At 38.7% G+C, this 12,474-nt stretch overlaps 1 protein-coding gene across 2 annotated transcripts; it reads right to left on the bottom strand.

Moving 5' to 3' along the window:
• Window positions 1-3,276: 3,276 nt before the first annotated feature.
• Window positions 3,277-12,410, bottom strand: ist1 (IST1 factor associated with ESCRT-III). Of its 2 annotated transcripts, none has more exons than XM_034191990.1 (10): window positions 12,359-12,410; window positions 11,850-11,956; window positions 11,533-11,713; window positions 10,974-11,061; window positions 10,778-10,861; window positions 10,573-10,683; window positions 10,309-10,488; window positions 8,829-8,939; window positions 5,677-5,722; window positions 3,277-5,480 (listed from the first exon to the last, which is right to left on the bottom strand). In XM_034191990.1, the coding sequence occupies exons 2-10, from the start codon at window positions 11,938-11,940 to the stop codon at window positions 5,314-5,316; spliced, it is 1,059 nt and encodes a 352-aa protein (XP_034047881.1). In that variant the 5' UTR covers window positions 11,941-11,956; window positions 12,359-12,410; the 3' UTR covers window positions 3,277-5,313. The 2 variants fall into 2 exon arrangements, with proteins under 2 accessions (XP_034047881.1, XP_034047887.1); XM_034191996.1 differs by having other exon boundaries at window positions 5,677-5,683.
• Window positions 12,411-12,474: the final 64 nt, after the last annotated feature.

Genomic DNA, 12,474 nt, shown 5'->3' with positions numbered 1-12,474 from the left:
ACCCTGCACTGAAAAAAGAGAATCATTGAACCAACTTAAATAAATTGTTTCAATTGGTAACATCTCAATGAATTAAACTGTTTGAACTTAAGATAAACTCTAACTTACAAACTTAACTTACTAACATACAGTAGTGTTCAGAATAATAGTAGTGTGGCATTCGGTCAGTGAGTTCCTCAATTTTGTGGAACAAACAGGTGTGAATCAGGTGTCCCCTATTTAAGGATGAAGCCAGCACCTGTTGAACATGCTTTTCTCTTTGAAAGCCTGAGGAAAATGGGATGTTCAAGACATTGTTCAGAAGAACAGCGTATTTTAATTAAAAAGTTGATTGGAGAGGGTAAAACTTATACGCAGGTGCAAAAAATTATAGGCTGTTCATCTACAATGATCTCCAATGCTTTAAAATGGACAAAAAAAAAAACAGAGGCGCATGGATGAAAATGGAAAACAACCATCAAAATGGATAGAAGAATAACCAGAATGGCAAAGGCTCACCCATTGATCAGCTCCAGGATGATCAAAGACAGTCTGGAGTTACCTGTAAGTGCTGTGACAGTTAGAAGACACCTGTGTGAAGCTAATTTATTTGCAAGAATCCCCCACAAAGTCCCTCTGTTAAATAAAAGACATGCAGAAGAGGTTACAATTTGTCAAAGAACACATCAACTGGCCTAAAGAGAAATGGAGGAATATTTTGTGGACTGATGAGAGCCAAACTGTTCTTTTTGGGTCCAAGGGCCGCATACAGTTTGTGAGACGACCCCCAAACTCTGAATTCAAGCCACAGTTCACAGTGAAGACAGTGAAGCGCATGGTGGTGCAAGCATCATGATATGGGCATGTTTCTCCTACTATGGTGTTGGGCCTATATATCGCATACCAGGTATCATGGATCAGTTTGGATATGTCAAATTACTTGAAGATGTCATGTTGCCTTATGCTGAAGAGGACATGCCCTTGAAATGGGTGTTTCAACAAGACAATGACCCCAAGCACACTAGTAAACGAGCAAAATCTTAGTTCCAAACCAACAAAATTAATGCCTTGCAGATGTGAAGAAATCATGAAAAACTGTGGTTATACAACTAAATACTAGTTTAGTGATTCACAGAATTGCTAAAAAAGCAGTCTGAACATAATAGTTTGGAGTTTGTAGCGTCAACAGCAGATGCTACTATTATTGTGAACACCCCCTTTTCTACTTTTTTTTTTTTTTACTAATAGCCCAATTTCATAGCCTTAAGAGTGTGCATATCATGAATGCTTGGTCTTGTTGGATTTGTGAGAATCTACTGGTACCTTGTTTCCCATGTAACAATAAGAAATATACTCAAAACCTGGATTAATCTTTTTAGTCACATAGCACTATTATTCTGAACACGACTGTAAGTTCAAACAACGTAATTCATTCAGGTGTCACGAATTGAAACAACTTTTTAAGTTGGCTCTTTTTCAGTGTGGGTCCATCCTCTGCACATGTACAGTAGTGTGCAGAATAATAGTGACTCTTGTGCTGATTCAGCACAAGAGTCACATCTTCGAATGTATTATTTTGATATAGCACCAAATCACAATAAAGCTGCCTCAAGGTGCTTGACACAAGGTCTAACCTTACCAACCCAATCTTACCAATCTTTGATATGACTAACTTGTCCACCTACTGACTGTCCCACCTCCTCCCTGAATCTCACTTGATGGCCTTCCTACAACTTCTACCAGAAGGCTAAAACCCAGGGCTCTGGCCTTGTGACCAGAGAATCCTTTTGAGGTTTACATCTGCACAGCGACACCTGCTGGCCTCCGTTACACATCTACAGTTTTGAAATATATAAAACCCTGCATCAGCAAGCACAGCTGGCAAAGTTGCAGGGACACCATTTACTTTTAATTAATGCCAAAATAAAACATATTTCACCCTTTTGAATTTTCAAATATTAATATGTGTATTAGTCAATTTCATTGGAAGTTATTTTCCGAGCTCTATCACTGGCTTTATTTTAAAAACACTTTAGCCTTTAAAGATCTGTATCAATTAATCCTTAACTGCTGTCAACATTAATAGTCATCATAGTGAGTAACAGCCAAACATTCACTGTGCAGACTTTCATAGTACCTATATTGCGACAATGGCCACATGCATTCATGTAATCGTACATATTAGACCAGATTTGTTCAATTTTTCACTTCAGCTCTGGTACCATAAATACAAACTGAGAAAGTGCGATATGACTTTTCATTGCCTACATGAAAATTCAGTAAGGTATCTTATATATATTCCAATTCTAAGGTGGAACTATGCTAGTATCTAAAGGTATATCTAAAAAGGAAGAGTAAAATACGAGAGCCACTTAGGTGCCTGGTCTTGAGAACCAGGGAAGGTAGGTTGAAAAACGTGATTGAATATGTTCTCCCTTGACCAAACTGGGTTTAAGTTTGTGCTTCTGCTTTGTGAATTACATGCAGGACTAAGCATTTTTGAGCACCATTAAATATTTTTATTTAGTAAAATGTATATTGTTTGCATTTAATTATACTGAATGTAGTGCGTGTGAATTTGAATAAACGAATAAAACATTTCAGACAATCATTTAACCTGACAAAATATAAATGAAGGCTTTAAATATGCAACATCTCCAGACTAGGACGGTAATCATTGTCACACCTAAACTATGTGCAAAGGGTCAATGCAAAATTTAAGCAACGCTTTGAGTTTGTAGAAAAAGACACCAAGGGCTAAAAACAGAGTACCTGATTTCTGTTCAGTACACACTGTGGACTCAAAACACTGCAGCAAAGCTCGTGTTACTCACGCTGATGTCGCAGTCACTGATTCAATCTTTCACTAAGAGTCAAACTCAGTCCTCGAGGTCACAGCTGAGGTCAGACTGGTTAATCTTGTCACATCATTTCAGGACGAACGGTCACAAATTTCTTAACTCTCTGGTTCCTAGTACTTTAAATCCAATGCCATGTCATACAGGTGCAGAGCGTCAAACATTCAGACATCACATCTCCAAACTACAGATCAGTCACGTCTTCAGGCATTAGTAATGACCTAATGATTAATAGGGAGCCTCCGTTGGTCTTTATGTAGATGTGGGACATACAGGTGAAATGTGGCTAAAGATAAGGACCATCTCTACAAAAATACAATCTGTATGAGAACACATTATGTGGATACCTTAGAACTTTTACTCTCATCACTGAGGACCCATACTGGTGACCATTAGATATGTGTCATGAAGCACAAACTGACCCTTGACATCTCTACTCCAGTTCTAAATAGTATTTTATTAAATTTTAAATTTTGTTATACAGTGGAAAAGCATTAAACCTGTTTTTTTTTCTGCAACAATTCACATCTTTTCAAACTTTAGCATGAAAGAACAGTCCAACACAGAAGAACAAAGACAGTGAGCAGATCAGTTGTGTAGTGTTACGCTCTCATATTTCCCCATAAACTACTCATGAACCATGTCTGCTGCCAGCTGAAAAGCTTTCAGATGCACCATTTGCTTTCTGGAAATTGCTGAATCATCTTGCTGACGGCCGTCCTCTTTGCCATGCACACACCACATAAAAACATTTTTAGTCCAGACCCCACATCCCCCTCTGCTGACAAAACACAACTGTGGAAATTCAAACTTTAAATGCAGGTAGTGTGTTTGTTACCTGTGAAGTCTGGATAAGTAAGAAATGCATAACATAAATCTCAACACAAAATGGCAAGGCCTCTCATGAGAAATGACTCCTAAGGCAAATGCAGGATTAGACGTGCACATGCTGAGAATAAGCTAATGCAGAAGTCAATATTTACATCAAATCAGGCTGTATGACGCCTGGAATGCAGTTTGTCTGTTGCTTCTTAATGCAGCAGTTCAACGGCAAAGTGCAAGTATTTGATAAAAATAACATTCGAGAGAACTAAACTGGAAATATATGTATATAAATCTGATTTGTAAAGTACTGAAGAACTCCTACATTAATAATCTGCATAAATCATCTGGCTGTCACTGTGCATGCAGTACATCACAGATTTCCATACTGCTGCTATGTTCCAGTATTTGTCCAAATCAGTTTTGACAGTCATCATGATGCTTCACATTTCTGTTCCACTGTAGCCAAATCCAGAGGTGCAACGATTAACCAAATAGATTGTAAATCACCAGCTGTTTTACTCATCGATTAACTTTAGAATCTTTTTTTTCTTTTAAATTAATCTGCAAATTCCCTGATTTCAGCTTCTTAAATGTAAGTACTTTATTGGTTGGTTTGCAATTTTCTTTGCTATGTTTGGATCTGGAGAAAACAAGACTTTCAATGATGTCATTGTGGGCTTTGGGAAATGCTGACTGACATTTTCACCATTTTCTCACATTTTATGTGAAAAAAAACAAAACAAAAACAATCATTCAAGGAAATAATCATTAGATTAATCAACTGTGAAAATAATTAGTTGCAGCCCTGGAAAAATCTTATGGTTTCAGATCCCCAGTAATTTAAGGAGTGTTCAAAGTAGTCTTCTCTTAATTACAAAATTACATGACTGGGCCAATGCTGAAAATGCAGCTTGCCTCTCAACCAGTAATCACTGCTGCTGTCTTAGTGGAGGAGAGCAAGAGAGAGAGAGAGAGAGAAAAAAACAAAAAAACAACTGTTGGGTGTTGGAGGCCTGCCTTAAAAAAAAAATCTCCTGTCTATGTCACCCAAGAGAATGCTGACTTCATACCAAAACTGTAGCAGCCAGTTAGGCTTGTTTGACTGGTCTGAGTCAGAACTGTGACGCCCTTTCAAAGGTCACAGCAACACACTGTGCACAGCAAGCTGAAGGCAGATACAGAATACATTATTTTAACCCAAAATGCCAGGAAGAGAGGAAAAACAAAAGCAACAATAAATAAGACTAAACGCTAAATTTGGTTACATTTATAATTCATCACTGACAAATTGGGGGGGGGGGGGGGGTACAGGATGTAAATAGCAGTGAAAAGTGGCTAGAATCTGTTGATTGTACATTAATTTATATGATGGTCAGTGTATAAAAGATATAAAACCACATGGTACGCACCGGTACTGCCTTGTCCAAAATAAATCAGATTTCTGCTAAATAAACATAAAGTGAGCCAACACCCTCAGTAAGCTGCTCACATTTATCTAGATGAGGTAAGAGAATGGGTATACTGAACATTTTCAGTGTAGAAAGGGGCAAAAACTATCCAAATCTAATTCTGAGCCTCATATTTCCTATTATGCATTACAGAAATGAGAACACAGGCTGTGTGTGTGTGTTTTAGACCAGAAATAGAACAATTAATTCTTCTTCTTCAGCTCCTCAAACCGGCGTGTTAAATCATCAAAATCAATGTCATCCGAGGTGGTGGTGTTCCTGCCAACGGAGGACGTGGGGAGTGTGTCAGGAACGGAGGGGAGTTCTGGGAGGGCACTGGTGTCAAACTTCTGAGATGACGGGCCAGGACCTGGAGGGCAAATAAAACATTTTGCTTTAAATGTATAACACATTTCACAGCTTACCCTTAAATCTCAGCGTCCCAAACTGAAAAGTAATACAATACTGCTTATGTGGGAGTATGTCAAATGGATCTGGATTTCCATTTGAAGTTTAAAAGTTTGTTTCCTGACCTATCAAGCATGGTGACTGTTGGTAAAACTTACCTACAGTCTGGGAAGGAAGAAATGGTTTGTCAGAAAGGTCATCAATCTGAAATTCGAAGAATCTGTGTCAGGACAGAAACTGATAGACTATAAAGAAACAAATGTACGTAAGTGCTGGTTAGTAGCTGAGGCTGCAGTGGGACAGCTACAGATGCCACTGTCTCGACAGTGCCAAACTCAGCCCAACTCCCAGACAACCCATAAATGGGTAAAGAGGTGGTGCTATGATTTTAGCAGGGTGAATGAAGCTAGATCCCTCCAAACTGGAGTTATCAAAGAAGCAAATCTAAAACTAACAGACAAACTTTGGTTCTGACATTTGATTAATGCATATTTTTTGTGGACTGAATGGTGGTTTTCATAACAGGTAGCATGGGTGAGCGTATAAAAAAAAAAAAAAAATATGACCGTTCTATACTGGCAATGACTATATGTCCAGTAACCACATGACCATTATTGGAGCTAATGTACCCAGCTACCAGCTAATTAGAGCTAACCTAATACTAATGGTGCTAACATGCAAAATTTCACTCAACAGAACCTCTTCAGCTCATATTTGGTCCATCAGAACAATTAACTGCACACAAAGACATATGATCATATCATTTTGTAACAAAATTCTACAAAATAACAGACAAGGTTAAGTGCACAACAGCTAGCAGCCACTACTAGTGGGGCCCTGAATGATCCCACTGGCGCACACACTATCATTCAAAATGACCACTCCCCTAATTATTCATAACTTTACAGCTTAAAATAACCTGAACTGGTGAGTTCTGAGACATTTACTGCATTTTTAAAAGACATTTTGAATGTTCCCATTTCAGCTTTACAGCAGCTTGCCCAACAAAATGGCAGCTCACAATGCATCATGTGTATAAAAAAAGGTGACTGGAAAAGGGTGTATAGGGAGTTTCATGCTTTTACAGTCAGCCTCAAGTGGCATTTCAAAGAACTGAAAGATTTGGCACTGCCATGGTGGTTTCATTTTTCTATACTGGAGTTTGCCGTTGGTTAGTAGTAAAACAACACATGAAAACATTGCAGTAACTTGTGTTTCGGAGAAGCCAACACCTTTGTGTTCACACCAGAAACAAACCGGAGGACTTCACAAAAATACACCAGTGCACCATCTTATGCAAGTCTTTCGCCGACTATAAAAATAACTTAATCACAACTGAGGCCACAAATTTACATACACCTTAAATTAAAAGCAGAAACATTTTCACCAATTCCATGTTTTGTGTTACCAAACAATACTTTTAATAAATTGGAATGTCTACATAATTTCCAAAAAGTGATTACATTTTTTTAAAAGATTTATTTCACTTTTTTAATTCATATGTCAGATTTTAAGTATGTCAAAGGGTCCAGTTTAAATACATGATGACATTTTTTGTCCAATTGGTTAATTAAATTTAGAAGGGTTCAAATTTAAAAACTTAAAAATATTATTATTTTTATACAATTTTTTGAGGACCATATGTAAAACATTTAATTTTAGTCACTTCTGAGATAATATTTGGTGGATGACAGCAAAAACAATAATGTGGTGTAACTGTAAAAAAATTGTCACAGAGTCTCTTTAGAAACAAGAAATTCTCAATAAAAACACCCTGTCTGCTAGTTTGGCACAATCTCATACCAGAACTATTTAAATACAAGTAGTTGATTGCCATAGTTTATAATATTGTAATTATATTGGATGAAATAAAAGCTATACTAAAACACTAAGAAAATGTACCACAATGTTTGCCTCATTAAAAGTCTGAAATCTGATCAAATAAACTTTGAAATAAATCTCTCAAACACTGTTTCAAATAAAAGTAACTTTAAGGCCCTACCACACCTTGGCGATTTAGCCAGTGTATGCGGACGTATGAAGAATGCGCCAAATATGCTGGATACGTCGAATACGTTAGTGCAGCTGTCACACCATGATGATTTAGCAAGCATATTCTAACAGCCCCATTTGGTACTGCACGGTGTGGTGCGTGTCAGAACAGTTAAATCTAGCTTGGTTTGCGTTTCCACCGCCAGCAGAACCCTTTTGTTTGGTAGGTGGAATATTTAAACATTGATGAGAACGTCAATGAGCACACGTACGCTGCAGCGTGGCCCCGCCCCTTCACACGGAGGTCAGACAGAGTAATTTAACATTTTTTTAATTTTATTTTTGTCTTGGTGGATCATGGGATTTATATTCATTGTGTGCAGAATGCTGACGTGTCTACTGATGCGTGTGGTAAATGCTGAGGTGAATGAATGAAGCGCTTTGACTCTTAAATTTTTTCAACAAGTTCCGGCATTCTCTGGTTCAGGCTGAGAAATGCAGTGAGAGCAGACAAACACAGAGGGACTTCTTTAAAAATGCTACATTTCTTCAGCCACAATGAACTAAAGTATTTTCAGATGCCACTTTCCAAAATCGGGATGCTTTATGTGGATACGTTTTCATCAGGCCGTGATGATGAATCCAGCTGAAACACCTGGTAAGATTAAGACTATATTTACGCAGTGTGTGAATGCTTCTGATATTTGAAACAGTCTGAACTGTTTGCATGACTACAGGTTTCAGTTATTCAGCCAATCAATGGACAGCATCAATGAATGTATTTTGACTTATGAGTAACTTACAAGAAATGTGTGAAACAATAGCAAAAATTATCTACAACTTACGGCCCGTGTATGTGAGACGTATCAATCATATACTGGCATATGTCCAAAATATTGGACTGGTTAAATCATCAAGGTGTGACAGGGGTTTTATAGAACTAGAAGACATTCTAACTCACAGAATGAAACGTCTTTCATAACATGAAGTGTGTGGAGCAGGGAAACATCAAGTTTGAACAGTTCTAGTCAAGATGTATGTAAACTTAAGGCTTCAACTGTAGGTCCACAACAGAATGTTATTCGGAACAATGAGCAAAGATATTGTTAGTCTGTGTAATTCAAAATAGTTACTTATGTCTGTGCATCTAAAGATGATTCTAAGCAGACGGTGATGAAATAGTGCAGATATGCAGAAGAAGGTGAAAGCTGAAAGTAATCTAAATGAACTGCTCTTCCCTGAGTGATGCCCTGCACTGTCCGTCTCTCCATCTGTGGGAACATGAGGGGGCATGGAGTGGAGAGGTTTGGCCACTTACAGACTCATATGTGGGGGGAGAAGTGGGCAGCTGAGGAGGCTGGCCTCCTCCCATGACGGGCTGGAAGTCGCTGATGTTATTGTAGGTTCCAAAGGGGGCATTAAATGGTTCCTAGAAGACATCAAGAGTCAGGTACAAATTTCTAAGAAGTACTGACTGTCATTTATATTACATATTCCACGTTTTGAGTCCACAGATCATTTTATATGTATAAAAGTAACTAACATAAGGATAAACATTAAAGACTGTCACAACAATCAGTCACAGCCTTAAGTCAGTGACCTATGTTTGGTTCACAGTAAAACAGTATCATCCACACCTCAAATGTATAAATGGCACCTAAAATACTAATTAGATTCATTGCCAAAACAATGTCACCTTTTCTGAGCTTCAGGGAGCTGCACATGTTCAAGGTCACAGCATGATGCGGTAGGGGGCCAGTCCTTTCCTTGGCGCTTTATGCCTTCCCCAATTACTAGTCATGTACCCCTTTTACTGCTGAATGGGCAACAGGGAGGGCATCAGGTGCAATTCCCACCTGGTGCTCAAAGCAACAACTATCTGCACAAAAGGCCAGTACTGTAGCCACTGATCCATTTCATGTAACAGGAGTATAAAAACTAAAACTAAAATTAAATCCTTCCTGAGTCATGTGACCCATAGAGACTGGAACATATCTCTAACTTCTGTAGTGTGAAGGGGATGAGTCTGCAACTCTTCCTTTATTGTCATTCCACATATATGCATACAATGAAAGTTGTCCGCTGCATTTAACCCATCCTAATTACAGTTAGACACAATCTAACCACTAGGAGCAGTGGGCAGCCACAGTCCAGCGCCTGTGGACCAGATGTAGACGCTGCCTTGTTCAGGGGCAGAGAAAGGAGCAAACTGTAAATACTAAATACTGTATGTTGTGAAAGGATCAGTTAAGCAAAAAGCAGTTAGCAAGTGATCTGTACAGCTTGAGCAAGGCTGCAAAGTTCCCTCTTCCTGAAAATCCAAAAATATACACCCAAAACCATAATATTTAAGTGCATCATGATAGAGTGGTGATAAAACATGCATGCGTGGCCTATTACACAATGTTACTGTTTAATATCAATTTTTTTTAAATAAGGTTTCTTTATACAGTAATTATAAAATGATGACTTTTAATCACAAATAAAATCAAATATTTACTCTATTCATACTCCATAAGCTACACTTTGACTGAAAACAAATGTTTTCAATGCCAAATACTGTGCAAAGTTTGTTTATGTGCTTTGACCTGACCCAGCACGCATGCTCACTCACTCGAACTGGTTCATTGGGATGTGGCAAAAGTCTCAAATGTGGGTGTCTCAAAACTGGGAAAGATAAAACTACAACTAGCTGTGTGACTTGATAGGATATGTGAAACAATATGGACATATAAATCAGCGGGTTGTAAATCACATTTAGAAGGTGAACAGTAGTGTAATTAGCAGTAATAACTTACAGCTCCTTTGGGAGGTGGATAGTTGAAAGCTGTTGGCATAGGCATGGGCATGGGCATGCCCATGGGCACAGGAGGAGCACTAAAGCCGCCACCGCCGCCACCACCACCACCTCTTCCACCAAATCTCTTTTCATTGTTCACATCAATCAGGTCTGCCTCCTCCCCAAGACACACTTCAGGCTGTCCAGTGATAAACAGACAACAAACATTTGTATAAATACTAAATGGCTTTATTCTGTCAAAAATAGTTCTTTAAAAACTCACCCGGACCATTGCGTCAGATTCATAAGGCACATTATAGTTCTTTGCTATCTCTATCAGGTAGCGCTCCACCAATATCTTGGGAGGGGCCTCCACACCCAATTTGAGCATCAGCTAAAACCATGAAGATTGTTTTAAAAGTATGGTTATAAAATAGTGTATTCTTAAACACAGGTAAGAGGAAGTAACAAAAATAAAAATTGTTTACCCTGTCATTGACTGTGCCAATCTGGTTTGTCTTACACAGTTTACCGTACTCCTTACTGTATTTTGCACACAGTTGGTCAGACACCTGAAAGAAGTGTTATAAGATAAGGCTATCAAAACAGTAGAAAGTCTGATGAAGATGTACCTAAAAGTCATAAACTGTCAGCTCATTGTGAAATAACATTGGCTATACTTACAACTTTCAATTCAGACACCTCTGTCTGGAGGCGCGGGGCTGCCCAGATGAGGGTGGAAACTGCCTCTTGTAAACCTGGGTCCAGTTCCCTAAATGTGGAAACAGAAAGGGACAAGAATACTTGCAGCTAGACCACAAAACACTAATATGTATGCTTTTCACATAGTTGGGTCCAAAAGTAATTTGACGACGATTTTTATGATTTTCCCTGTGTACACCACCACCACAGAGTTAAAATGAAACAATCAATATGCGCATGAACTGTAGACTGTGAGCTTAATTCAAAGTGCTTATCAAAAATATCACATTAACCATTTAGGAATTAGTACAGTCATGCTGCCTTGTGTACACCTAACCCTGTAAGATCTCAGAAGGACTAGTACTTGTCTAGAAGACCACTTGGGAACACAAGGGACTGTGTGTGTAGAACTAGAGTGGTGTCAGAATGGGCATCTGGCATAAAACTACTTACGCATCTGACTCGTGATCATTTGTGCGTAGGCAAACAAATAAATAAAAAAAAACGGGGTGGGAAAACTTCTGTAAGTTCCATTACTCACTTCATACTCTGGATGAGGCCAAATCGAGCCAGTAACAGGTCACAATAAAGCTCCAGGATCTCCATTGCCTCGACCAGGTAGTCCTCTCTGATAATGTGCTCCACGCGGATCCGTGCCCGCTCATCCTTTCCTGATGCCAGGTAATCAGCTATCTCCTTCCGTGCCTTTTGAGCAAGCTCAGCTTCATGTTAAATTAGTGAATAGGAGTAGGAAAATGTAAACACTCATTATAGTGAGGAATACACAAGAATGAAACAAAAACACCCAGGACTCCATAGTACAGAAATTAATGTGACTGTTGCTGTTCCAGGACTCACTTTTCTTTTTTTCCAACAGCTTGAGACGGTTGATGACAAGCCTGAGGTTAACTTTTAGCCTGTCTGGTTTGAAGTGACTTCCCATTGGCATACCTATATGTTACCTGTGGAAGAAAATAGCAGAAAAGCACTGTCAGGACATGACACTGGTTTGTGCCACCTCTGGGTGAGTCACTTAACCTTGTGATTATGACAAGGCTCATGGGTTGACTGATTTCTCGAAAGTCTAAATTAGCTTTGTGAATAAAATGTACACCGAACTCAGTCCAATAGTTGTCTAATAACCTGTAAAATGTTAGAATACTGGGAACTTTGATGACCAATACAAGCACTGTTCCATACGCTGACGACACGGTGTGTGAAGCTATTCAAGCGGACTTTCCCACCTGGAACTGGTTCGCCTAAATGTAAGCGCTTATCTTGTGGGAAATAGCAACAACAACGGAGCAACATTAACCATTCGATCCTTTATACATTTTACATGATTGTTTATTGTTTGTTTTTACTTAGTATCAACAGAAACTCAAACCTGAGCCTCTGGTGTTAGCACTGTTAGCTAGCACTTATGTTAGCACTCTTGTTAACGGTAACGATAAATCCTGCGCCGTATGGTAGCAACACAAAA

Source organism: Thalassophryne amazonica, chromosome 2 (genome assembly GCF_902500255.1).
Source record: "Thalassophryne amazonica chromosome 2, fThaAma1.1, whole genome shotgun sequence".
Taxonomy (NCBI): domain Eukaryota; kingdom Metazoa; phylum Chordata; class Actinopteri; order Batrachoidiformes; family Batrachoididae; genus Thalassophryne; species Thalassophryne amazonica.
This window is presented reverse-complemented; position numbering and strand designations above follow the sequence as displayed.

Bases quoted from the DNA above. Each gene is read 5' to 3' on its own strand.
- ist1 (XM_034191990.1), bottom strand. From the start codon at position 11,940: ATGCCAATGGGAAGTCACTTCAAACCAGACAGGCTAAAAGTTAACCTC. The intron at 10,684-10,777 runs GTAAACAATTTT...TCATGGTTTTAG, and splicing joins TTGGCACAGTCAATGACAGG to CTGATGCTCAAATTGGGTGT. The intron at 8,940-10,308 runs GTAAGTTATTAC...GATGTCTTCTAG, and splicing joins ATCCACCTCCCAAAGGAGCT to GAACCATTTAATGCCCCCTT.